This window comes from Grampus griseus (assembly GCF_964374135.1).
Source record: "Grampus griseus genome assembly, chromosome: 8".
Taxonomy (NCBI): Eukaryota; Metazoa; Chordata; class Mammalia; order Artiodactyla; family Delphinidae; genus Grampus; species Grampus griseus.
In genome coordinates this window covers 62,367,980-62,395,555 of record NC_139002.1, presented here as the reverse complement: position 1 = coordinate 62,395,555, position 27,576 = coordinate 62,367,980, and the positions used below count along the sequence as shown (strand labels likewise).

The following is a 27,576-nucleotide window of genomic DNA, read 5'->3' as shown; positions in this document are numbered from 1 at the left end:
CATCATCCAATCATTCATACAGCAAATATTTACTGAGTGTTTTTATTTGCCAGGCACTGTGCTAGACCCTGGCGAAACATCAGGGAATAAAACACGGTCCCTGCCCACAGTGCTTACAGCCTAGTGGGGGATAGAGGCAAGTAACTAGGCAACTACAATACAGTGATAAGTACTAGGATACAGAAATACAGAAGTACAGGGGGCTATGGGAGCACAGAGGAGGGGCATCTAGCCTAGATAGGTGGAGATGGGGATGTCAACTTGAAAGCTGAGACCTGAGGGTAACTAGAGGATAGCCAGGTAAAGAGTAGGGGGAAGATCATCTTAGGCAAAGAGGCCAACATACGTGAAGGCCCTGAGTAGGAACAGGAAGGAATTCAGCTTGGGAAGAATGAAGGGGGAGTGGCTAGAGGATGACTCTAGAGGTAAGGTGGTAGACCATGCTGAGCCTCTTCAGGCTGCTTACGGACTTTTGCCCTTTGTTCAAAGGAGCTGTGAAGCCTTATCAGCAGACGTTTGACGACAGGGGAGTTTAGGACTGAGGAAAGAAGTCTTTGTGAGGCTTAAAATAGTGTTATACAGACCGGAGTTGCCTCATATTGAGTAGTCTCTTAGCCCTGGCCCCATATTCCAAAGCAAGGGTGAACCCTGTCTGAGCAAGCACCAGAGCACCTGTGCTGGGTGCCAGAACTGAGGCAGATGAGAAGTCAAGGCACTTCCCAGGGTCCCTGCTGCATCCCGGTGTTGAGCCAAAATCTGAACCTTGTGTGGTGCAAGAAAGCTCCCCAATAGCACTTTGATTTACTCAGGGACCAGGTACCATCACCCTATGCTCCTTGACCAAGGAATGCTCCAGATTTTTTCAGCATTCTCCCCTACCTCTGGAAGGGTGCAGTTATCTGACTGGAGCTTCATTATAGAGTGGGGTGGCCCCTCACTTTATGGGCCACTGGGGCTTTTTCAACATGAAAGGTACTGAGGTTCCATGTGACTGGAGGCAGGACCTATAAGCAGAGCTCAAACCCTGGTTCCAGCACTTTCTGCCTGAGTGATCAGGGTTAATGTCTGGGGAGCCAAGGGCCCTCAGTTATTTCCGTTGCAAAACACGGCTAATAAAAGAAGCTACCTATTAAGATTATGTGTACTAAAGAAGATAATATATGTAAAGTGATTCGTTATGTGTCTGGCACATAATAAGCACTCAGTCCTTGTTAACTGTTATACTTTTTATTATTTTCCACCGGGGCTGCTTTTCCACAAGGTGATGATTCTGAGAATTGCTCTGGTCTTTGGAGGGTGGAAGGGAGTCGCTGGATGGTCTGAACCATAATTTCCTCGCGAGGGGGCTCCTGAGAGAGAGCCAGGCACCTTGAGCCAAGTTAAGTCCCCCGTCTTTCTACCCCGTCAGCCCCTTCTCCCCAGAGCTCTGCGTACTGCCCTTCTACCCTGGGGCTCGTCCGCCGCCCAGAGATCCGTGCCGAGGCACAGGCGATCCCTGTCTCCCCCTGCTCAGCAGAGACCACAGTAGCATAGTCCGTAGGAGCCCCCCCAGGAAAGCCTGGAAGGGCACCTCCAGGAGACAGCCCTTACCGGCTCCCAGAGTCCGAACACCCTGCTGTCCAGCTGCCTTTTCGTGACGGAGCGTCCGCCCAGTCCCTGAGACCCACTGCGCTGCCCTTTCCTGGAGCCGTCGGGAGCCAGAGGCGGCTGGCGGGGATCGAGGATCCGGGATCCGGGATCCTGCTCAAGGGTTCCCCAGCCCGACAGGGTAGGCAGCTCCTGCAGGAGCTTCGGGAGAGTTGGAGGAGCGGTGCGGGTGGGGTTGGGGCGGGCGGGGCCTCCGTGGCGGCGGGCGGGGCGTGGGTGGGTCTTCGGTCTCCGAGCCGCCCCCTCCCCCGGCTGGTCCGCAGCCCCGCCCCGGCCCCTCCCTCCGGCCTGTGCGGCGGGTCCGGCGGCGGCGCCGGCGCGGGGACAGGCGGAGGCGCGGGACGTGGGGCGGCGCCGCGGGCAGAGCCGGGCGGACGGGCGCTGGCAGCAGCAGCGCCGCGGGCCCTTCGGAGTGGCCGCAGTCCGGGTCTTGGCCCTCCCATCCTGCCTCGCCGCGGTGAGTGCGACGGGCGGCCCCCAGGGGTGCGTTTGTATCCCTGTCTGCCCAGGTCCCGGTCCGGGTGCGAGCGGCGGTGTGTCTGTCCGAGTGTCTGTGGGTGAGGGCATAGATGCTTTTCAAAAGCTGTGCCTGTCTCTGTCCACGTGAGGCGTGTCCCTGTCCGTGAGAGCAGTGGGGGGATTCTTCGGGCTGTGGCTGCTCACGTGAGGTCCATGTTTGAGGGGGGAGGCGCGGGTGGATGGGTGATGCTTCCTTGGAGGAGCGCGGGGTTTGGGAGCTTGTGTATGTTGGCGGAGGGTGTCGAACGCTGCGGCCGAGGATGGTGGGGGGTGGGGGAGCGGGTGGGGCTGCTGAGTGGGACTCTGGAATCTTGTGGCCCAGCTTGTCCGAGGGTTCCTTTCTCCCTGGTGCAGACACTTCCACCCTTTGCTACCCGCTCCCTCCTCAGGCACCTAGAGGCCCACCAGCGGGCATAGAGGACACCCTTTCCTCCTCTAGCACTGGCCTCTGGACAGGAAGCCGCATCCGGAGGCTGTTTCTTGTAGGAAAGGACCCTTCTGTTTCCCCTGCAGCCTGGGCCCCGCCTGGAGGACCCCAGGCTCCTCCCTGGTTCTGGCCTCCTCCCTTCTGGACTTGGCTTCAGATCATGGGCTGCAAACCTGCAGGGACAGATGGTTGCAGGTTGGAGGGGCAGGCTGCACCCCAGGGAGGTCAGTCCACTAAAGACCAGCCCTGGGCTTGTTCCTGGTGTGTGGGTCTCCGATGTGGAAAGCAAAAACCCAGGACTGGCCCCTGTAGGAAGATGAGATCTGGTAGGTTGGAGCAGGTGCAGAGGTCTTTTTCACAGGTCTCTCCCTGCCTGTCTGTCCACCTCATCAGTGCCCATTCATCCCCTAAGCAGGGTTCTGACTTGCTGCAGAATTGGAACCAGAGCTGCAGGCCTGACAGGTGCCCTGCTTCTCTTGGCTTGCATGCCTCCAGTGACAGAGCACTTACTACTTCTGCTATGGGAAAGCTTCTTTATGATAAGTGGAGGTCGTTTTCCTTGGAACTTCGTTCACTTGTCTTGTTATTGCCTTTGATTTTGCCTCTCTGTCTGGTGAGAGGATACTGCAGTGATTTAAACATGGCTCTCTTATCACCAACATATACTGAGCACCCTCTGTGTGCCAGGTGCTGCCTCAGCCACTTAGGGGACAATGGCATTCTTGCTGAGAGAAGAGCTTGAGCAAAGGCCCATAGTTGATATAGTACAGCCTGTGTTCAGAAAAATGGAGCAAAACCATTTTGCTAGGCTAGGGTAGGGGCTGCCCAGGGGGAGTGTCATGGGTGCCCTAAACTCAGCAAACATTTATTTTGGAAGGGAGGTGGGGACAACTACAGCCACTCTCTAACACACCTAGCCTTCCTGTGGAAACCAGCAATCATACTCAAGGTAGTACAAGATTGGATTTAATCATGGGCGCATATTACAGTCTGTAGGGACCTTTGGCTGGACAGAAAACCTTGGGAATCTCAGATTTGGGGAAGAAAAAGATACCCTCCCCCAATCTGCAAGTAACGGGATGGAGTAGTCCAGAGTCTTACCTTGCATTGGTGAAATTAGTGAGAGTCAGGACTAACTCCTGGATCTCCTGACTTTTAACCTAGACACATTTTAGGAGCAGAAGCAAGGATAATAGTCATACCTTATATCTGAAAGTTGAAAGAAGAGGAGGAATTGAAAAGACTCCCAGGATTCTGGCTGATGTGGCTAGGTGGATGGTGGTGGCTTTTACTGAGATGAGAGACGCAGCAAGATGAGTAGGTTAGGGGAAAGGGAATTCAGTTTTAGACTAGTCTCTAGCATCATCCCTGTACAGATGTCCGAGGTACAGCTGGATATACAGGTGTGGGTTCAAGAAGTTTTCTGCACAGGAGATAAGGCTTTGGGAGTCATTAGCAAGTGGATGGTAACTGAAACCATGGGAGATGGTGAGATTTTCCAGACAGAGTATGAAAGTGAGGGGAGAAGAGGCCCTAGAACAAAGCCCTGAGGAGCTAGACATATAAGGAATGGACAGTGAAGGAGCAGCCAGAGAGGCAAGTGGAGAACTCGCATTGAGTGGGTTATGATAGCATCAAGTACAGCCTCTGCCCTTTTGAGTCTTGCTCTCTTGCCCAACTGGTCCGTGTTTCTTAATTTTTCATGCTTCTGTTCCATTACTCACTGTTTTCCCAGTGTACCTATCAAACTCCTATTTGTCCCCCAAGAGCCGGCTCATATATGCCTTCCTCTGCAAGTCTTCTTTATTCTCCACCACCTTCAGAGTTGGGTACTTCCTCCTCTTTGCTGCCATAGCAGTTTGAATATGTCAATATCATGACACTTATCACATGGTAGTTGTATATTTCCATGTCTGTTTCCCACACTAGTCTGAGAACTTGTGAAGGACAGGGAGTGTGTCTGTTTCAGCATGGTGTCTCCAGTAACCACTTTAAGGGCCTTGTGCAGAGGGCCCAGGAAGTTTGATTGTTTGATAGGTTGATCAGCTCATTGAATGGTTCATTCACCTACTTACTCAGTCTGGCAGTAGTGAGTGGGAGAGTTGGTACTGCAGATTTCATCATTTTCCTTCCCTGCCAATCTTATTTCAAGGATTCCTTGGCTTTGAGGACTTCACCTCCTCCAAGGCTTCATCTGTTTCAAAGAAAACCCAAAGACTGTAGCCTGCAGTCATTTGTCATTTTACTGAAGCCTAAAATGATCAAATACACTTGGAGGCTAGTGACCAGGAGTGAGTCATTTTCAGAAGCAAGTGAGCCTAACTGGCCTCTTGCATCCACTTTTTAACAATGCCTCGGTCACCTACCTTCACTCACAGCTGTGTCAGTCATGTATACTGGGACTCTCCTGAGGTTGTACGAGGAAGTCATGGAGGAAATTAGATGCTGTTTGAGAATTTGGAGAAACTGAAAAGCCTTGAAACACATCCTTTGCAGATGTCAAAGATCAGGTGGAATCAGCACTGGCTGTCCTCATTTGCTCACAATCAACTTCCTCTTCAGCCCCCTGGATCTGGCTTCCTTTCCTCCAGCCCTTAGAAACCACACTCCCTGAGGTTAATACCAGCTTCCTTTGGGCTTTAGATCATGGGAACTGTTTGCAGCATTTCACAATGAAGATTGCTCTCTTACTCGTGAAACTCTCTTCTCCCTTGGCTTTCATATCTCTTTCCTGATTCTCCTGCCTCTCTGGCCACACCTTTTCAATTTCTTTTCAGGCTTTTTTTTTTTTTTAAATGTTGAGCCTTCTTTTAATTTATTTATTTTTATTTTTGGCTGTGTTGGGTCTTCGTTTCTGTGCGAGGGCTTTCTCTAGTTGTGGCAAGCGGGGGCCACTCTTCATCACGGTGCGTGGGCCTCTCACTATCGCGGCCTCTCTTGTTGCGGAGCACAGGCTCCAGACATGCAGGCTCAGTAGTTGTGGCTCACGGGCCTAGTTGCTCTGCAGCGTGTGGGATCTTCCCAAACCAGGGCTCGAACCCGAGTCCCCTGCATTAGCAGGCAGATTCTCAAGCACTGCACCACCAGGGAAGCCCTCTTTTCAGGCTTTGCTTTCTGGGCCTGTCCCTTAAATGTTGAGGTTCGTTGGGGCACAGTCACAGGCTCTTCTTTCTCATCTTGTGCCCTCTCTGGGTGATGTCATCCACTTCCATGCCTTCAGGTACCATCTCTACACCAACTCCCAAATCCATATCTCCAGGCCAGACCTCTTTCCTAGGCTCCAGCTTGTCTTTCCACCTGCCAGCTGGACCTCTCAAATGTCCCATAGGCACCTCAGATTCCTCTTACTAAACACTGAGCCTGTCACCCTCCCATCCAAACTGCTTGTCTTTCAGAGTTTTCAAGCCAGAAAACTAGGAATCATCTCTAATTCTTTCTTCTCCCTCTACTCTTCATATCTAACCAACTGGTCACCAAGTTCTATTGATTCCTCCCTATAAAATCCACTTCTGTCAACCTCCCCTTAGCCACTCCCCTAATCAAGGCCACCGTCATCTCTCCTCTACGATATCATGGCAGTCTCTTAACTTTCTGCTCATGATACCCCTCAACTGTTTCCCACTGTGCAGTCAAAAATTTACTCTTTTTGCTCTCTCACTCTATACTTAAACCCTCTTCAGCTCCCCACCCTGCTCCTTTGCTCTTTGGATAAAGCCTTAATCCCCTAGCAGGGAAGGGTAAAGTCTCAACTCCTCGATAAGGCCAACAAAGATTTGTATGATCTAGCTCCTGCCTACCACTGCATCTCATTCCTTAGTCCTCCCCTGTCACAGTGTTTGATTCAGTCTCCTGATGCAGAAGGCACCGTGCTCTCTTTAACTCTTACCCATCCTGGAGCTCTTGAATGGCCCTTTCTTCAGGAGGACTCTCTGGACCCCCAGCCTTCTGTACATCCTTCCCTCGCCCAGATCTGGGTTAGGTGACTCTCAGCAATCTGTGCTTCCCTGGCATAGCCCTCACCGTATTGCACTACATGAATTGATTTATTAGATTGTGGAATCCATGAAGGCTGAGCTGCGAGTATTTATCTCTGTATCCCCAGGCCTAGCAGAGGTGTTGAATGAATGCTGAAAAAGGAAATGAAGTGCCTTTAGAACCTCAGTTAAAAGATGGGAAGGATAAGGGATGCAGAGATGGCAGTAGGCAGCCCGAGGAAGGAGGGTGAAATCTCAGCTCTGAGTTCAAGATCTTCCAAGTACCTGCTGTGATAAACAGTCTATTTAAGCCATGGCCTATAGGACCTCGGGGGCAGATCTCTGAGGAGCAGCGAGATGGGAGAGGTGGGAGTAAAAGCCCAGGAGGGGAAGGGAGTCTTGGTGATTTAGGCAGGGGTGTGACCTCAGCGGCTGCATGCCCAGCACGTCTGGGTGGGGAACTGAAGCAGGAAGGGGAAGGGAGGGAGGAGCTGTCCGTGCTTGGATGTTGCCCAATCACCGCCCCTGTGTGACAGGCTGGGAGAGCCCCTTGGGCTTGGAGAGAGGCGGAGCCTGACTTCCAGCTGCCCCAGAAGGGCCCAGTAGACCACTCCTACTCTTCCTCTCAGCCCTCCCCTTCGCCAAACAGAAGCTTCAGCTTGGCTCCGGCCTCCTGCTCCCTCTGCCAACCCTCGGGCTGTCCTCCTCCTGCTATGTTGTTGTCTTTGTATTAAGTCTCCAGGTTCAGAACCCTGCACATCTGGAGAAAGAACCTCAGAATCCCATTGTCCACATTCAGGGATGCCCTTCCTATCCTATCCATGCCCACCCTCACATAAACATAAGGCACATGCAGCTGAGCCCCTCTCCTGCCCCTCCGCAAACCTGGAGAGAGCTCTGGACTCTGGACTGGCCCCACTGCATTCATTCTTCATTCACGCATTGTTTTTAGAGAGGGCCATGGTGCATCGAGTTGGGCACAGATAGTGGTGACCTGCTCCCAGTCACTGCCTGTTTTGAAGTAGTCTGGCTCTCTTTCTGCTTCCCTTCATGGCCAGATTTCTCTCCTGAATTGTCTACAACTGCTGTGTTAATTTCTTCATTTCCATTCATCTTTCCATCACTCTGACCTGACTTCTGCCCCTCCCATTCCACCACAGCCAACTCTGGTGGACGCTCTCCAGTCTTCATCTTACTTCACCGCTCCTTCTTTCTTGAATGCCCCTCCTCCCCTGACTTCCTTGACCCCACACATTCTTGGTCTTCCTCCCATCTCTCTGAGTTCTCCTTCACTCTTCACTCTCTATCCCTAGATGGTCCCATCCATTATCATTGCCTTGTGTCATTAATATGCCAATGCTTCCAAGTCAAAAACCAGCCCAGACCTCTCCCTGGAGCTCCTATATTCTATTTCTTACTTGACATCTCTACCTGGGTGTCACACAGGCACCTCTCAGACGTCTCATGGTTAAAATGGAATGGCCCAAATCAGCTCCTTAGCTTTCACTGTCTCTAGGCATAGCCCATCATCCTCAGGGGAGAAACCTGGGAGGCCTTATTGTCATTCCTTTCCCCTCCCACATCCATTCGTCGTGGTGTCCTTTTGACTCAACCTCATGGTTATTTCTCAAATCAGTCCACTTTTTTGCCTATAGCTCTGCTAATACCCAACATCAGCCTACCCGAAGAACTGGGATAGCCTCCCAAGCGGTCTCCCTGCTTCCACCCTGGCTCCTCTTCAATCCTCATAGCTGCCAGTGTAGCTTTTTAATTTATTTTTATTTTTTGTAAATTGCATCATTTCCCTCCCAATTTGGGATAGAACCCAGATTCTTAACATCAAGGTCCTTTGTGATCTCATTCCAGCCTACCTTCCCAAACTCCCCTGTGGCCTTTTATTCCCTTTGCTCTGACCACATGAACCCTTTCGGGTTCTCAGTGAGTTTCTGCCTAAGGACTTTCCTTCACGCTGTTCCTTCAGCCTAGAATGATTTCCCTCCCTCACTCTCTGATGCCCACACCCTCATCCCTACTATTTTCCTTCTAGCCCTCAAAGCTCTACTTAAAAGTTACCTGCTTGGAAAGGCCTTCCCCAATCACCCAATCAAAAAAGCATTCTTTCTCATAGCATCCTTTTCTTCTGTATAGCACTCCCCTCTCCCAATCTGTAATTATATATTTATTCATTTATTTACTTTTCACTACCTCCCCACCACAAGGACAGTGACCATATCTGTTCTGTTTATCACTCTATCCCCAGCGCCTGTACAAAGTAGGCACTTAATAAATATTTGTTGAATTACTGAATTAATTCAATAAATATAGACCAATCCTTATGTCAGGCTCTGTGCTAAGTGCTAGGAATAAAAAAGAAATAAAATATAATGCCTCTCCTCAAGAACTCTGGAAAAAGCAGAGAAATAACAAGAAAATTACAGTATAGTGTATAAGGGCCAGGATGGAGGAAAGACAAGGTGCAGAGTGACATAAAGGTGGAGCACCTCACCAGACTTCAGGAAATCAGGGAGGGCCTTCTGGAGGAGGTGACATTTACGTGCAGACCTGAAAGATAAGCAAGAGTTAGCCAGACGAAGTGGGGGTGAGCAGAGGATCTCAGGCAGAGGGAACAGAATGTGTGACTGCCCAGAAGCAAAAGAGAACAAAGAGTTTTCCAGGAACTGAAAAGAAAGAAACCAGTGTGACTACTCATAGAATCCTGAGACGTGAGGTGGTAGAGGGAGGTATGGGCCAAAGCTAAGCTTTGTTGGCCAATTTAAGGAGTTTGGACTTTGTCCTCTGGACAATGGAGAACCATTGGAAGAATTTAAACAGGGAGTTAGTGATAAGGTGGAATGTGTGTTTCGAAGCCTCCTTCTGGCTGTGAGGGAGAGGGATGAGAAGGCATAGGCGAGGAGAAGGACACCAGTTAGGAGGCTGTTGCTGTATCGCTGGAGAGAATTGGTGGCACCTGAATTGGGGTGGTATCTGTGCAATTGGAGAAAAGGGGATAAGGTATTTGGGAGGCAGAATCCACGAGACCTGGATACTGATTGGATGTGGAAAAGAATGTGATCCCGGGCAGTTGTGCTGGGAGGTGGGTCAGAGCATAGATAGAAGGGCTGCAGGTGGTCAGAGGAGAGACACTCCATCAGGAAAGTCTCCCGGGGGAGGGTTTGGGGGAGGCAGAGGAGATGAAGGCTGGGTGTGTCAGTGAAGGACATCCCCGTACCACACACTTGACATACACTATCGCAAATTCTCAAAACAACCATTTGAGGTAGGGATTATTATTTCCATAACTGCAAATTAGGAAACTGAGGCTCAGAGAGGGTATATGAATTGTGCAAGGTCACATAGCTGGTAAGAGGCTGAGCTGGGTTTAAATCAATCTAACCTGACGCCTGTGCTTTTAACCAGAGCAGCAGGCCCGGAGGGTACTCAGTCCATGTTCTTCACCCTGCTCGGTCCCTGGCAGAGAAGAGATGGGGCTAGTGCTCTGCAGGGGATCAGGTGGGGAGAGGGTTTGCTGGCTTCCCTGGTGCTGACCGTCTTTCTGTACACAGGCTGGTGTGAGTGGCAGCTGCCATCCGCGGGCACCATGGCGAAGAGGGAGGACAGCCCTGGCCCAGAGGTCCAGCCAATGGACAAGCAGTTCCTGGTGTGCAGCATCTGCCTGGATCGGTACCGGTGCCCCAAGGTTCTGCCCTGCCTGCACACCTTCTGTGAGAGGTGAGGGTGTGTGTACCGGGGAGGGATGAGGACCTCGCAGGCCCCCCAGAGAAGGGAGTGGCATGTGTAAACCTGTAAGAGGTGAGGGAGATGTGTGCACTCATGGAGGGGAGGAGATGAACCCCAGCCTACAGGAGGTAAGGGTTCGGTGCAAGAACCTGTGAGAGGACCAGAGGTTCCTAACACTGGGCTGTGGCCGCTGCCCAGGACAGGGCCTCCTCTGCCCCAGCCCAAACCCCAAGGCAGCCTTCGACACCACCAGAGAAATCAGGCAGAGCTGAGACTCTCAACCAGCTCTGGCACCAGAACTTTCTGACCAGTGGGAGGATGTTCAAAACTAGGTCTGTCCTCCCTGCCTGTCCTCACTGTTGTCCTGAGGCACTGAATGAAAGGCAACCCCTCCCAGCCTCTGGGCTTCTATCTATTATTCATTCACTTAACAAATATTTATTTATCGAGCAACTACTATGTGCCAGACCTGTCCCAGGCACTGGGCAAGCAGTGATAAGCAAAAACAGGTATGATCCTTGCTCTTAAGGAGCTTACAGTATAGTGAAGGAGAAAGATAGTAATCAAATCATCTTACAGTCAGACTACAGATAAATGTAGTCCGTGCCACCTCCGTCAGACACCCTCCCAACGACGCCCTGCATCTTGCCATCACCCAGAATAACACCACTTCTTCTGTGGTTACAGACTCTAGTATCCCACTCTTGGCTTCCATTACCCCACTCTCACTACACCAGCTTTGACTGGATGTAGATGTCCAATGCCCTTGACTGCTCCGTCTTCTCCCAGCCACCATCTCCTTCCTGGTCTCCCTTCCTTTCCTACCCATCCTGAATCCCATGGTGGACCATAGGCCTCTACGATTCCCACACGCCTTTGTCCTTTTCTAAACCCACGTGGCAGAAGCTCAATCCTGGATCTGAGCTGTAATTGGAAAGCTCCATACCTTCTCCTATACCCAGGTCACTGAGCACTCTTGGAGAAAATCAGTGCCGGAGAAATTATAACAACAGCTACCGTGTATTGACTGCTTACTGTTTGCCAGGGACTGGCTAAGTGATTTACACGTATTGATTTACTTGATCCTCACAACAGATACTTTATTATCCCCATTTTAGAGAGGAGGAAACTAGGGTTCAGAGTCATTAAGTAATTAAGAGATATTTCTGAGGCTCCGCAGCAAGTAAATAGTCAAGGTCTGAATCCAGGTTTAACTGCAGAGCCTTCTCTCTTAATACTACTCATTCATTTATCCCTTGGTCCCTGCTCTCAAAGACTTATGCTCTAGTGGGAGGTGACAGACAGGCAAGCAAATAATCAAACAGGAGAGTCACAGCTTGGGCTAAGTGTTTTCCAGGAAATAAACAGGGAGTAAGTGCGGGCGGTTGGGCCAGGGGATAGTCTACGTAGAGTCATCAGGGAAGGCTTCCCCGAGGAGGTGACATTTGACCTGAGACCTGAGGATGAGAAGGAAACAGACATGTACAGATTGTTCCAGGCAACAGGATTATCTTCGCGCTGTTCCATGCAAAGCCCTTAAGAAAGGAGTGAGTGGGGCATGTTCAGAGACCAGGGGAGAAGCCAGCGTGACTGAGTGAGGAGGAAAGTGGGATGAAGTGAGGTCCGAAAGAGTCAGAACAGTTCACGGGGGAGCTTGGCGGTTTTAGGAAAGTTTTGGATTTTGTTCTATATGCAGTGGGAAACCACCGGAGGATTTTTTTTTTTTTAGCAGAGAAGTAATGTGACATAAATTAGACTTTTGTTTTTTGGCCGCGCCGCATGGCTTATGGGATTTTAGCTCCCCATCCAGGGATCAAACCCGAGCCCTCGGCAGTGAGAGCACGGAGTCCTAACAACTGGACTGCCAGGGAATTCCATAAATTAGATTTTTTTTAAAGCTCATTCTGGTTGTCGTTTGGAGAGTGGACTCTAGAGAAGCAACAGTGGAAACAGGAAGCCAGTTAGGAAGCAGTCGTAAGCCAGGTATGTGCGACACGCAGGACGGAGATCTTGATGAGTTCAAAGGTATTCAGGGTAAACTCCAGATTCAGCAAAGCTGGGGAGAGAATTACAGGGGAGCTGAGTAGAATGATTGAAATGCAGATTTCATAGTTGATGCCGTGATGGGTGATGAGACATAGGTAGTGCTGGGAGCATGGGACTGGATAGCTGAGGTGAACTGGAGGAAAAGATCACGGGGGGAGGGGCTGAGAGGAAGCTTAGGAACTAAGAAATCTTGATGGTGGGTGGGTCGCCCTGTGGATGTCAGAGCCACCGAGAATGATGGCAGGAGTGTGTGTGTGTTGGGGTGGGAGGGAGGGTAACAGAAGAGAGTGAGCCAGAAGAAAGACTTCGGCCAATGGGGAAGCAACCATTGAGTCAGTGGAGACAACGTCAGGGAGGGGTGTTGTAGACAGGCCTGAGCTTCCAAGGAGCTGGAGGAGAAGAATTTAGAAATGTTCCAGTTGGGGGCGGGGAGGACTCAACCCCACCTTCTGGTCCTGAGGAATGTGGAGTATGAGACAAAAAACACTCTCAACTCGAGAAGACTGAAGGAGAATCTAGGTCACAAATAAGTTAATATTTGTGAAGCACTTAGCATTGTGCCTGGCACATAGTGTTTGTTAAATAAAGAAAAATTAATTAATTCAGATCAAGAAGTGTAGAGAACATTAAGAGAAGAGATTGAGGATGTGGGAAACTTTGCAACAGGTAAATCTTCCCTCCACAAATTTGTGGTCTCCAAACACAGCCGCCGTCAGTCTGTTTCTAGTAAGATTCCTCTCCCGCTCTGTTCAGTGACTGATCCCAGCCTCCCTGTCCCCCTGGATTCCCACCACCACCCCACTCCTTCGCTTTCAGCAGCTGACCTTGCCGGAGGCAAGTTGGGCATCCTCTCTCTAATTTTGCCCCCTGTGCTCAAGTGCATCCACCTCATTTTCCCCTCCCTCCATCCAGAGGATGGGGTCCACTCCTTCTCTTCAAGCCAGCCTGAGCCACTCTCCCATCCCCAGACCTCGTCCCATGTCTTCTAGTGTCTTCCCTCCCTCCTCCTCTCCTGGCTCCTCAACTTAGAAACGTGCTCAGCCTCCCGTTACAAACAGATAAGAACACTCCTTTGTCCCTCTGTCCCTCCCAGCTGCCATCTAACCCATCAACCTACTTCTTACTCAAACTTCCAACCTCCCATTCACTCTTCAACTGGCAAGAGTCAAGCCTTCCTTCCCCTACCCCTCCCTCCACTCACTGTTTTCCTTACAGACAAAAGTACTCTTACAGTTGCCAGTTTCCGTGGGCATTTTCCAGTCCTTAGCTTCCCTGACTCCTCAGCTGCTTTTGACACTGATGACCACTCATTCCCTGCTTCTGAAATTGCACCACTCACTTTGCTGCCCTGACACTCTCTCTCCTCCTACCTCTCTGCCCGTTCCTCTTTGCTCTCCTCTTTCAGTATTTGCTGGGTGCTCTGTCCTGCTCTTGGCACTGTAATCCCCTTCTTGGTGATCATATCGTCTCCCATGGCTACATCTAAATGTTGATGGCCTCCCTGTCTTTATCTCTAACCTGCCTTCTCCCCAGCTGTCTACCGATCCCCTCTGCCTGGATGTCCCACCGTTACAGTAAACTCAACCGGGGCAAGGCTGAACTTCCCTGTAAACCGGTCCTCTTTCTGTGTTTCTCATCGTGGTGAATGTTACTCAGTCATCTAAGCTAGGAATCTGGGAGTCAACTGAGACTCATCTCTCCCTCCCCATATCTAATCAGACAACACTGCCCACTGGCTGCACTTCTTAAACACTTCTCAAATTTGGTCCACCTCCGTCTGCATTGCTGTTGCCCAAATGCAGGGCTTCCTCACCTCTCGCCTGGACTATTACAAGAGCACCTTGGTTAAGCACGTGCTTCGCCTCGGATCTGGCTCTCGTGCTCACTAGCTTTGTGACTTTGGGCCACTTACCCTTTCTGAGTCCATTAACAAACACCAAGTGCAAAGCACAGCCTGCCGCATCGTGCTTAATAAATGGTAGCTGGGTGCTGAGGAGGACGGTGCTCCTGCCCCTTGTCTGCTGTCTCATCATGTTCACGTTCACCCTCCACACAGAGGCAGATCAAATGGAAAGCTGGCTGTACCATGCTCCTGCAGCTCGCTCGTGCTGTTGAGATAACGTCTAAGCTCCTTGACGAGACCCAGGAGCCCTCCATGAACTGGCCCACGCCTCTCTCTCCACACTTCCCTTACCATTCCTTGCCTTGGGCGTCCTCTCCAGCCACCTTGAACTGCTTATAATTCCCTACTCATACATGTTGTTTCTGGCCACCTTCTGTATCTGGAACACCCTTCCTCCTCTCCCTGCACCTTTCTTGGTCAGACTAACAATTATTTATTGGGCTTCCCTGGTGGCGCAGTGGTTGAGAGTCCGCCTGCCGATGCAGGGGACACGGGTTCGTGCCCCAGTCCGGGAGGGTCCCACATGCCGCGGAGCGGCTGGGCCCGTGAGTCATGGCCGCTGAGCCTGCGCGTCCGGAACCTGTGCTCCGCAACAGGAGAGGCCACAACAGTGAGAGGCCCGCGTACCACAAAACAAACAAACAAACAAAAAAATTATTTGTCCAGGAAGATTTTGCTTACGTCACCTCCTCTTCAGCCTTTTCTGGCTACCCTCTCTACTACCAGAGGCCCCTTCTGTGTTCCTTATATTAATGACAGGTAATACTAATAGCTATAATTAGTATTATAATAGTATTGTAATACTACAATATATCGTACTTTCTGAGTCAGGCATGTCAGCACTTTACATTTAATTCTCCACACCTTGTGAAGCCTGTACTGTCTCCGTCTTACCAAGGAGAGATCCTTGGCTTATAAAAGTTAAGTAACTTGTCAGGGGTCATACAGTATAATAGTTGACTGACCTGGGAATTGAACCCAGGCAGCCTAGCTCCAGGACCCATGCCTTTAATCATCACACTGTTTACTTCTACAAACTCTAATTTTGTTACTTTTTTTCTCTACAAACGGGGAGTATTTTAGAGGTAGGCACTGTGCTTTATCTTTGTATCCCCAGAGCTTGGCATAAATTTGGCAAGAGCAGGTAGTCAGTAAATGTTTAATGAGTTAATGGTGCGGGGGTAGGTAGTCACACATTTTCTGTGAGAAGGGTTTGTAAACACCTGTGAAAGGTGAACTTGTGTCTGTGCACACTGTGAGGAATGCGTGTATGTCTGATCCTCTGAGAGACGTCAGGGATGTGTTGCCACTCAGTTGTGAGAGGTGAGGCCTTTTACCCCTGCTGTTAGGACAAGATGCGTGTGCTGGCCAGAGAGGTTTCTAAACGAATGTGACAGCACAGCTGTGAGCACAAGGACTGGCGCCCATGGCAGGTGACAGGAGGGGTGCACTGACACCGCCCTGCCGCTTCATCCCTTTGACTCCCCCTCCTCCCCGGCCAGATGCCTCCAGAACTACATCCCTGCCCAGAGCCTGACGCTGTCCTGTCCAGTGTGTCGGCAGACGTCCATCCTCCCTGAGCAGGGCGTCTCTGCGCTGCAGAACAACTTCTTCATCAGCAGCCTCATGGAGGCCATGCAGCAGGCACCTGATGGGGCCCACGACCCCGAGGACCCCCACCCCCTCAGCGCAGTGGCTGGCCGCCCCCTCTCCTGCCCCAACCATGAAGGCAAGGTGGGCCCAAGCAGGCCCAGTGAGGCCAGGACTTGGGGTGGAGGGGGAGGAGAGGTCGGGGGAGGGGCCGAGTGGCTGCGGGTCAGAGGGTATTCTAAGTGGTCCAGGTAGCGTGGGTGCACCTGGAAGGTGAGAGGCAAGGAAGGCAGGTGGGGTGGGGGAGGGTAGGGGACAGAGAAGCGTGGTGTCAAGTCGTTGCCTGATGGGAGTCCTTGCGCCGCCAGACGATGGAGTTTTACTGTGAGGCCTGTGAGACGGCCATGTGCGGCGAGTGCCGCGCCGGCGAGCATCGGGAGCACGGCACCGTGCTGCTGCGCGACGTGGTGGAGCAGCACAAGGCGGCCCTGCAGCGCCAGCTCGAGGCGGTGCGCGGCCGGTAGGCGCCCGGCGGGAGCCCGGGCTGGTGGGGCCGTCTGGGATGGTGTCTCAGCGGGGGCAGAGGAGGGACCTTCGGGAGGGTGGAGATAAAATTCTCAGGGAGGGTAGGGGGGGGTCTCAGGGAGCGGAAATCCTGGAGGGCGGCAGTAGGGTCTCCAGGGAGAAGGGACAGTTTCGTGAGGGCATCCTCAAGCAGCCCTGGTATGAGCTGTTTCCCCTCCCCAGACTACCACAGCTGTCCGCTGCCATCGCCTTAGTGGGGGGCATCAACCAGCAGCTGCAGGAGCGCAAGGCAGAGGCCCTGGCCCAGATCAGCGCGGCCTTCGAGGACCTGGAGCAAGCGCTGCAGCAGCGCAAGCAGGCCCTGGTCAGCGACCTGGAGGCCATTTGTGGAGCCAAGCAGAAGGTGTGTCCGCTCACCCTTTCCCACCACCGCCCATCATGAGATGGCCTGTCGCCTCCACGCGTCCCCTGCTCCCCACACGCGCGCACCCCTTCCCCTAGTCTATACTTGCCCCCTTCTGGCGTGGCCAGTAGGTACTGCGGGCATCTGTGTCCCTCGTCCACACTCACCCTCTTGTATTCCCTTCATGCCATAGTACAAGTTCATCAGGGATCACAGAGATACCCCCCTCACCTTCCCCTCCACAAGCCTGCTTACCCAACCCTCCCCTGACCCCTCCTCAGGTTTTGCAGACCCAGTTAGACACACTGCGCCAGGGGCAGGAACACATCGGCAGTAGCTGCAGCTTCGCTGAGCAGGCACTGCGCCTGGGCTCGGCCCCGGAGGTGTTGCTCGTGCGCAAGCACATGCGAGAGCGGCTGGCGGCGTTGGCAGCACAGGCCTTCCCGGAGCGGCCCCACGAGAACGCGCAGCTGGAACTGGTCCTCGAGGTCGATGGGCTGCGGCGATCGGTGCTCAATCTGGGTGCGCTGCTCACTACGAGCGCCACTGCACACGAGACGGTGGCCACTGGCGAGGGCCTGCGCCAGGCGCTGGTGGGCCAGCCCGCCTCTCTCACTGTCACTACCAAAGACAAGGATGGGCGGCTGGTGCGCACAGGCAGCGCCGAGCTGCGCGCGGAGATCACAGGCCCCGACGGCACACGCCTGCCGGTGCCTGTGGTGGACCACAAGAACGGCACGTACGAGCTGGTGTACACGGCGCGCTCCGAAGGCGAGCTGCTCCTCTCGGTGCTGCTCTATGGACAGCCGGTGCGCGGCAGCCCCTTCCGCGTGAGGGCCCTGCGTCCTGGGGACCTGCCACCTTCCCCGGACGACGTCAAGCGCCGCGTCAAGTCCCCTGGAGGCCCGGGCAGCCACGTGCGCCAGAAGGCGGTGCGTAGGCCCAGCTCCATGTACAGCACCGGCGGCAAACGGAAGGACAACCCCATTGAGGACGAGCTCGTCTTCCGCGTTGGTACAGAGAGCCTTGGGCGGAGGCAGAGGGGGGATGAGGCGGGGCCAGAGACTCAAAATGACCTCAGTGTGAATTTTTTGCTTCCATCCCGTTTCTTCCCCACAGGCAGTCGTGGAAGGGAGAAGGGTGAATTCACCAATTTACAGGGTGTGTCCGCAGCCAGCAGCGGCCGCATAGTGGTAGCAGACAGCAACAACCAATGTATCCAGGTAAGCTCTCCCCTAACACCAAAATAGAAGTTCTCAAGCTACAGCCTAGTAAAACAACAACAAAACAAAAATAAAACAAAGAAACAAAAACCCAACAAAGTATACAGGTCGCCTCCTGAAGGGTGAAACCCTACAGATAGTACCTTTACTTGAAGGGCCATGAATCACAGCACCACCCCTCCCCCACTCACTCGCCATCCGTTCCACAAGGGCCACAGCAGTAACCAGCACCTTCACAGTTAGGCACTGGGGTTGACTGTGCTGGCGGCCTCTACCTCCCAGGCTGTGGCTCAGGCCAGACCAGCTCCTGGACCCCAAAGATCCGGCTCATTGTTCCCTCCCCTCTGCCTCCACCTGAGTCCCTGGCTGGCTCACTTTCTGCCCACCACAGTGGTCAGGATGCAGTCTGACTTCTTATGCCGCCTTCTTATGTCCGCCGGACTGACTTCTTATGCCGGACTTCTTAAGTCCGCCTTCTTATGCCAAGGATGCTTTTTGGCACAAAAGTGCAGCTCTGCACTATCTTCCAACATGCCTGTGTGGACCCAGAATGCGTGTCGTCTGTGCCCGTCTCTGCAAACGTCCAGTTGACTAGACAGTCAAACGGGGATAACTTGTGAAAAGGGGTGCCTTCCAGTGGCTAGACTATAGTGCATCCTCATAGGTGGTCCTGCCTCTGGCCCTCCCAGCGCCTCACACACCTGAGTAAAGCATCTGCCACTTGAATGGACGTAGCCTCTGCTGCACTCTGAGCTCCATAAAGCCAGAAAATGCGGTTTTCTCTTTTCCTTGTAGTGAGCCTACGAACAGGCAGAGCCAGTGACGGCCATCAGTATGGTAGGCGCAGCAGAGCAGTTCACAGCTCAGGCTCTGAAACCAGACACCTGGGCTTGAATCCTAGCGCTGCCACTTACTGACAAGTCATGTGACCTCCCTGAGCTTAGGTTAACTCATGTGTAAAATTAGGAAAAGAATACCTCAGAGGGTTGCTGGGAGCATTGAATGACATCATGTACTGAGCCTGGCACCAAGTGAACCTTCTGACTCTTAGCTGTTGTTGAAAATACCATTGTCCAGGTGGGGACAAAAGCCAGGAGGTGGGAAGGTGCTATAGGGCGTTGTTCAGGGAACTGGAAGGGTCCCAGAGTGGCTGGAGGGAGATTGCTATCAGAAGTGGAGTAGCTGAGGTCACGCTGTAAATGGTTTTGGAGAGGAAGCTGTGGAATTTTGATTTTATTCTGTACAGGATTGTTTCTAACTACTGTAAGCTTTCAGTTCTTGGAAACGTTTTGTCAGGTAGTAAAACTTTTCCCTGAAGATCCTTACTTCCCATCTGTACATTTAAACTTCTTCCTGACCCTCTGCCTGGGTACCCCCGTCACAGATGCAGCTCTGTCAAAGGCCTGTCACCTCAGCATCAGCTCCTCCTGGCCCTTGCTTTCCACCTAGCCGACTGAAAGAGCCAGGAACTCTTCCATGGCTATATTCCCAAGCCTGTCTAGCCCGCCTTTATTCCCACCTTGTTCCTAAGAGCAGAGGAAAGGAGAAGCTCAGGTCCACGCGGGGAGGCGTTTGGGTCCAGGCTGGATGGTGAGAAGTGGAGGGGTTTGGATGGGTAGGGGTGGCGCTGAGGCCCTGCTCCGTCGCAGCCTCCACCCTCCAGCTCCGTTCTGCCTTCTTATGCCAAGGATGCTTTTTGGCACAAAAGTTGAGGTTTGGGAAACTTCCCCTGGGGTGCACACACACGGGTACTCATATCCCCGGAAAGACGTGCCACTTGGTCTCCCTGACGAGGGCCTGTGTCTGTTGTTTCAGGGTGGGGACTTAAGAGGGAGGGCCTAGTGCAGCCCCTCCCCCTCCAAACACTTCCTTCTACTACCTCAGTCCTCCTTGCCCCTGCTGCCACCCATGCAGCAACCTCATAGCTGCTAGGAGCCTGGCTCTCGATTCCAAAGCTGAGGTTCTCTCACTCTGGGGTCCTCAGGTCTGCTATGGGTCTCCCAGATGCACTGTGACTCCCCCTCAGTTCATGAGGATTGGGGCTCTCGTGAACTTCTCCTTTGGACCCGGCTGTGGTGGCAGCTGAGGCAAATCCTCTCCTTGTGCTGAATCAGCATCAGCTGACAGAAAAGAAGAAACATTTTGTGATTCTGAATGAAGAATTTGATTTGGATATATTACATCCTTGTGTAATGGTCTGAGTCCAGAAATTTTATCAGCTCTTCTGTGAAAACAGCCTCATTTCCTTCAGGCAGAATGCTAATCACACTCTCCTCCAAGCTCCCTCAGCCTTTTGCCATATAGCACTTTTCATTCTCTGCCACAATCACTGGTTTGTTCGTTTTATTTTGTTTTGGCCTCTCCCCCAAGTAGACTCAGATCCTGAAGTTGCTTACTGCTACCACGGCAAAAGAGAGAGATGTTAAGCATCACATTAGGGCACTGGCAGATTCTAGAGATAAGGAAGCGAATATGGCAGGTTTTGACGAGCCATCAGATATCCAGGGAGAGGGAGGGATCAAGAATCGCTGGCCTTGGTGACCTGAGTAGGCGGTGTTGCCATTTGGGAGCGGGCCTGGGAATAAGTTGATGAATTCACTTTTGCCTGCGGTGGGTTTGAGATAGCTGTGCGGCATCCAAGGGGAGGTGTGCGATTCTGGTCTGGGAGTGAGCTGACGGATTTATTCATTTGTTGAACGTCTGCTGTGTGCCAGTTGCTATTCCAGTGCTGCAAATGCAGCAGCGAACAAAACAGACACAGTCCCTGCCCCACCTGGGGCTTACATCCTTAGATGGGGGACAAGGATACTTAGCGGTTATTTAGTGACAGGAGTGACAGTCGTTATGAAAAGAGCTAAAAAGCATATATCACGGAGACTTAACTTTATGTGTGTATATTGATTTAGGAGATGGAGTTAATCATTAAAACCTTCTCTGGGGCTTCCCCGGTGGCGCAGTGGTTGAGGGTCCACCTGCCGATGCAGGGGACATGGGTTCGTGCCCCGGTCCGGGAAGATCCCACGTGCCGCGGAGCGGCTAGGCCCGCGAGCCATGGCCGCTGAGCCTGCGCGTCCGGAGTCTGTGCTCCACAACGGGAGAGGCCACAGCAGTGAGAGGCCCGCATACCACAAAAAAAAAAAACACAAAACCTTCCCTGAAGAAGTGACCTGGAAATTCTGAGAACTGGAGGATGAGTAGGAGTTGGCCAGGTGTACTGGGTGGGATAGGTTAGGATAGGTTGGGAAGAGGAAGACCCCCTAAAGCCTCAGTGTTGAGCTAGAAACTAAGCTGCTCGGAGTGGAGGAGGCAGACACATTGCCTCACTACCCAGCTGGTGGTACCTTTTCGTCCCTCTCACAGCACCTCTTCAGCCCGTGGCGCCTACCTTCTCCAAGTGCTGTCCAACCACAGGGGACCAGGGCAGAAGCCAGGGGCACTTCTGATCAGCCAGGGAAGGGCATGATGGGAGGTCCACATCAGGAGGAAGTGATGTCCATTGGTGAGACCAGTTCAAACAGCCCTGCGGGCCTAAGAAACAGAGATGATGCAGGGGCGGGGGGCTCAGTCCACGCAGGAGGGAGAACATCTGGATCAAAGAACAAGGCCAAGGCCCATAACTTGAGTCCTCCAGGGCTGCTCCTGGCTCTGATTTATCTTGTGTCCCTGGAGTTATAACAAAGCAATGTGTGAGCCTTATTGCAGTGAGTGATGTTGTGGCTGTGAAGGAGAAGCAAGAAGGCTTAGCTATAGAGGAGAGGAGCATTAAAATCGTAGGTGCTTTTAGGATGGTGAGACCTGAGCATGTTGCTAAGGTGGAAGAAGTACAAGAGGGTGAGAGGTTGAAAGGTCTCCTCTGTCCAGATTACCTTATCAGCCTCATAGCCTGGACGGGCTAATCCATGTCCATTCCCCCACCCTCACCTACCCCTTTCTTGTCTGCTGCTAAGTCCTGTGGAGTCTTCCTCCTGTATGTCTCTCGATCCATCTACTTCCCTCCAGGAAGTGCCCTGGTCCAAGCCATCATCAGTTGTCACCTGGACCACTGCAGCACCTCTGCCTGGCCGGCCAGCTTCCAGTCTCGACTCCTCCCTGCAGCCAGAGTGCTCTTTCTGAAAAAGCTCCCATGTGCTTTTTCCAACACCACCAAGCAGTTCTCCAGTTCTCAGTGGACACTGACCAGGGATCCTTTAAATTCAACTCAATTCCGACATGATCTACCTGGAGATGGCATCACATCCCACAGGTTGAAGGCTCAGTCCCATGAGACTGCCCCTACTTCAGATGCTAATCGAAAGTTCAGTTTGTCGCCTGTAGTCTGACCAACCAGCTATAAAGTGGAAGTTCCCACAACCCACTCCTGTGTTCAATTAATTAGCTAGAGCAGCTCACAGAACTCAGACAAACATTTAATTACGTTTATCAGTTTACTGTAACAGATATTATAAAAGATACAGATGAACAGCCAGGTAAGAGATACATAGGGTGAGGTCTGGAAGAGTCCCTAGTATAAGGAGTTTTGGTTCCTGTGGAACTGGGGTACACACCCTCCTGGCACCAACCCGGAAGCTCATCATATCTTCTTGTTCAAGAATTTTTATAAAGCTTAATCTGTGCTCCCCACCCCTTCTCCTTCCCAGAGGTTGGTGGGTAGAGCTGAAAGTTCCGACCCTTTAATCAGATGGTCTTTCTGGTGACCAGCCCCATCCTGAAGCAATCTAGCCCCCCCACCCCCACCCAAGTCGCCTCATTAGCATAAACTCAAAAGAGACTCCTTATGAATGACAAAAGACACTTACTGATCAGGAAATTTTTAGGGTTTGAGGAGCTCTGTGCCAGGCACTGGGGACAAAGGCCGAATATATTTCTTTTTTTTTTTCCCCCAAATTTATTTACTTGTTTATTTTTGGCTGCCTTGGGTTCGTTGCTGCGCGTGGGCTTTCTCTATTTGCGGCAGTGGGGGTTACTCTTTGTTGTGGTGCACGGGCTTCTCATTGTGGTGGCTTCTCTTGTGGAGCAGGGGCTCTAGGTGCGCGGGCTTCAGTAGTTGTGACACACGGGCTTAGTTGCTCCGCGGCAGGTAGGATCTCACCGGACCAGGGCTCGAACCTGTGTCCCCTGTGTTGGCGGGCAGATTCTCAACCACTGTGCCACCAGGGAAGTCCCTCAAATATATTTCTTATTATATTACAAAGTCAGATCTCCTCTTGTCACTTTCCTGCTCAGAAATTTTCAGTGAATTCTCATCATACCCAGAATAAAACCTTACTCCTTCTGTTCTTCACGGGAGTGCCCACTGCCCTCCATCCACACTAGGCAAGTAGGGCCCATACTGAGTTCAAGCAGCGCCCCTATTGGACTCTGTGCCTTCTGCGTACTGCTGACTCTGCTTAAACACCTTTCTTCCTCCTTCTTTACTCGCCAACTTTGGTTCAGCTCTTGGCGTCCTTATTAGGCTTTTAGCTCAGATTGCCCCTGCTCCTGGACCACCTCTCACCCCTTTCACATTCTCACAGTCCCATTCATGCCTCTGCTGCCTGTCCCCTAAGGTCTGCGCTGGCAACCTCTGATTCTACCCACGGCAGGGTGTCAGAAGTGCTTGTTGAGCGCTGAATGAATGGGGGCGGGTCTCCTCCCTCAGGGTCCTGCTCCCTCCCCTCTGTGACCACAGTCTCTCCCCTCCTGCCCCCTCCCTCCCTTGCTCCTCTGCTCCAGGTTTTCTCCAATGAAGGCCAGTTCAAGTTCCGCTTTGGGGTCCGAGGACGCTCGCCTGGGCAGCTGCAGCGTCCCACAGGTGTGGCCGTGGACACCAATGGAGACATTATCGTGGCAGACTATGACAACCGTTGGGTCAGCATCTTCTCCCCTGAGGGCAAGTTCAAGGTGAGAGGCCTGCTGTCTCTACTCTGCACCCTTGGTGGCCAGCTGAGATGACCATTCTAGTGCCTTCTGGTGGTCAGGGCCTGGACTGCTCGATCCATCCTCAGCCTGAGGTTCTGCTTTGGTGCCAGGCTGGGTCTACTCTCCCCACGGGGCGGGATAAAGCCCCTAACGGATATCCCCTTCCTCCAGACCAAGCTTGGAGCTGGCCGCCTCATGGGCCCCAAGGGAGTGGCTGTAGACCGGAACGGGCATATCATCGTGGTCGACAACAAGTCCTGCTGCGTCTTTACCTTCCAGCCCAATGGCAAGCTGGTTGGCCGTTTTGGGGGCCGCGGGGCCACCGACCGCCACTTTGCAGGTATTGGGAAAGAACTTAGAGACCTAGTCTCTGATACCCCAGTCCCAGAGAACTCCCCTGGATGTCCCAGCTCTACAGACCCCCTCCTCCTATATTTTGACCCTAGGGGACCCCATCCCTTCACTATACCCTAGCACCATCATCCCAGACACCCCACCCCTCTCCTCACACCACAGCTTTGTCATCCCAGATGTTCTCCCCCATCCCACTCAGTATCCTGGCTTACTGCCAGAGAGCCCACTTTGTATTTTCAGGGCCCCATTTTGTGGCTGTGAACAACAAGAATGAGATTGTAGTGACGGATTTCCATAACCATTCAGTGAAGGTCAGTGTTCTCCCTCCCTCTATGACCACAGTTCCATCATCCTTTCCTCTTGCACAAGACTCCTCTCTCCCTCACCTACCTCCCTTTTCTCCCCCTTGAGATCATTCATTTGAACAATTAACATTTATGGCGTGGCCGCGTTGTCCCAGGCACTATGCTAGAAGCTGGGAATACAGTGATGAATAAAGCAAATACATTCCCTATCTTATTGGTTATGGTCTAGTGGGGAAGAGAAGAAAGTACCAGGATATTACAGTGTGATGTGATGCATTCTGTGCTAGGAGAGTGCAGGGAAACTGAGTGAGGTGGGGGTGTGGGTAGCAGGAGCATTTGATTCAGGTGGAACTAAGCACAGGTGGGAACTCACCAGAAGGTAGGGGGACAGGAGAAGCCAAGGAGGTGGGAACTCATACCATGTAGTCAAGAAACTACAAGTAGTTCAGATGAGGTTTGAAGAGGGGAGTGGCGCCAGGTGAGAATGAGCCTTGCTCATTCCCTCAAGGGGCTTGCTCTCTTCCTAAGAGCTATGGGGAGTCACTGAATGATTGCAGGCAGGAGGGTGATGCAGTCCTGTGTGTCTTAGAAAGATCGCTCTGGCTGAGGCGAGACTAGAGGCAGGAAGATCAGGCTTCTACAGTAATCTAGCTGAGGACCATTGCAGTGGCGATGTATGCATAGGGTACAGATTTGCGATACAATCAGCGGGTTGTGGTAATTCTTTGGCCGTCGAACAGAGGAGAAGGTGGAGTCGAGAATGACTCATGGCTACCTGGGTGTTGCCAGTCACTGGGAAGGAGAAAGATGGGAAGGACTTTTCCAGGGAAGATAAGCTGCCCAAGGGACATCAGCTGGAGATGTCCAGTAGGCAGTGGCATGCATGGATGTGAAGCCTGGGAAGAAGAACTGGTTTATAGCTGCAGATCTGGGGGTCCTCAGCCCTGGGGCTTCACCCCATCCTCCTCCAAGGCCCCGCCTTCTGCCTGAGGCCGGGTCCCCAGTCCCCAGCCCTTTCCCCTGCCAGGTGTACAGTGCCGACGGAGAGTTCCTCTTCAAGTTCGGCTCCCACGGCGAGGGCAATGGGCAGTTCAATGCCCCCACGGGAGTAGCCGTGGACTCCAATGGAAACATCATCGTGGCTGACTGGGGCAACAGCCGCATCCAGGTGAGGAAGGCCCGGGGATGGCACCAGGGTGAGGTTTCCCGCTGGGCCCCAGGCACCCTCTCCCCAAATGCCACTCATCTGCCTGATCTCACGGCTCCCTCCAATCTCTGCTCGTCCCTCAGGTATTCGACAGCTCTGGCTCCTTCCTGTCCTATATCAACACATCTGCAGAGCCACTGTATGGCCCGCAGGGCCTGGCACTGACCTCGGATGGCCACGTGGTGGTGGCCGACGCGGGCAACCACTGCTTTAAGGCCTATCGCTACCTCCAGTAGCTGCACGGGACCTGCCTGGCTCTTGGAGGGACGGACATAGGGGTGATTGGACAAGATGGTCTGGCCAGGAGGTGGGCCAGACCTGGCAGCACTGAATGTGGGCTGCGGGCGCGGGTGCGCCCGGTGCCCTCCCTCTCCCCCCTCCCAACCCCACGGTTGCACTTTATTTATTCGGTTCTTGCTTTGGTGACTGGGTGGGCCTGGACCATGGTCCCAAGGATGTGTGCAGAGCTTCACCCTCCCCTCCCCTCCTTACACATCACCCCATCCCTCGGTCTGCTCCCCACCCCCCCAGCCTGGGGCCAGAGCAGCCTCGTACTCCAGGGCAGAAGTCCCTCTGGTTGTCTCCCTACCAGCCCATACACACTGACAGAGACAGCAGTACCCACCCCTCACATTAAATAGATGTGTTCACCACGATGGTTTTGTTGCTTTCTTGTGGGCCGGGGCTGGGAGGGGAGGGGAGGGTGCAACTACCTCTTGACGAAAAGGTGGGCAGGCAGCTGGGAAGGGGACCCCGATTCCCAAATGTGCCCTGATGTTTTGAAGCTTCAGGAGAGGAGAGCAGAGAGGGGGAACGCCTGGGGCTCAGCCACCTCTGAATGCCTGTCCCCAGACCCACGTCTCCTGCAGAAATAGTAAGTCCTTTGGCTATCTGCTCTGGGGCTGAGAAATGACCCTGGCCTAGAACACAGCCAGCAGCTGTAGGGAGAACAGTTGGAGGGATGACAGCAATCCTTGAAACGCAGGCCTGGGTTAGGGACCTGGGACGAGCCCAGGTGGAAGCTGCAGTGGGAGGCTCCGTGGCCGATTTTAGAACTCAGTCCTGGAGGCTCGGAGCTCTGCTTCCCCCTCCTGCTGTTCGTGCCAAGACTGCTGCCCTTTCCCCACAGTGGAACAAGGGTCCTAGCATCCCCTCCTGAGCTCTGTTCTGCCAGGGTTTGGCTGCAGTTCCAGAGATGATTACCACTAGCTCTCTGTGATTTGGGAGGTAGGGACTGTGATTCTCCCTGTCTACAAAAGGCTGAAGCTGCTCTTCATTGCTGAGTAAGAGCAGAGCCCAGTCTTGAATCTGTAGGTGTCATACTCCTAACTGGTAAGTTATAGCACCTTACTCATTCTTACGCCCCTTGCACCTAGCATGGTAACTGGCAGAGAAGGCACTCAACAATATCTGGGGAGTGATGGATCTGGGAAGGTTGGTTATAAGAGGTCATGGGGAAGCTCAAGACTTCGTCCTGGTGTAGCATGATTCCCAGGGCTAGGGTGGGAGGGTCTGTCCATGGACCTGTGGAAGACCATAGGGGCTTTGCAGAGATTGAAGGGACACCGTGTGGACCACATGGTGTGTTCACCTTCCTGGTGCTTTTTGGCCCCACTGGTTGGGACCTGGTAAGCAGGTGGAGGGACAGATGAACTCCCTGAAGGCTCTAAGGCAAGTGTTACAGGGCCTGGCGCCAATTAGGAGTAGGATTGCCTGAGCCCATGCCCTGGCCAGCAGAGATGGTGTGCTCAATCGTCAGTCACCCAGCACCAGCCTAAGCCATGCAGAAGTCATCTCAAGCCAGGGCGGGGGGTGGT

At 52.7% G+C, this 27,576-nt stretch overlaps 1 protein-coding gene across 1 annotated transcript; it reads left to right on the top strand.

Annotated features, from left to right (window-relative positions):
• Nucleotides 1–1,980: 1,980 nt before the first annotated feature.
• On the top strand, nt 1,981–26,406 carry TRIM3 (tripartite motif containing 3). The gene is made up of 12 exons (XM_082660234.1): nt 1,981–2,104; nt 10,131–10,296; nt 15,757–15,988; nt 16,213–16,364; nt 16,592–16,772; nt 17,054–17,786; nt 17,892–17,995; nt 23,708–23,875; nt 24,065–24,233; nt 24,488–24,558; nt 25,580–25,720; nt 25,843–26,406. Exons 2-12 carry the CDS (start codon nt 10,166–10,168, stop codon nt 25,993–25,995), a joined length of 2,235 nt encoding a protein of 744 aa, XP_082516360.1. The 5' UTR covers nt 1,981–2,104; nt 10,131–10,165; the 3' UTR covers nt 25,996–26,406.
• Nucleotides 26,407–27,576: the final 1,170 nt, after the last annotated feature.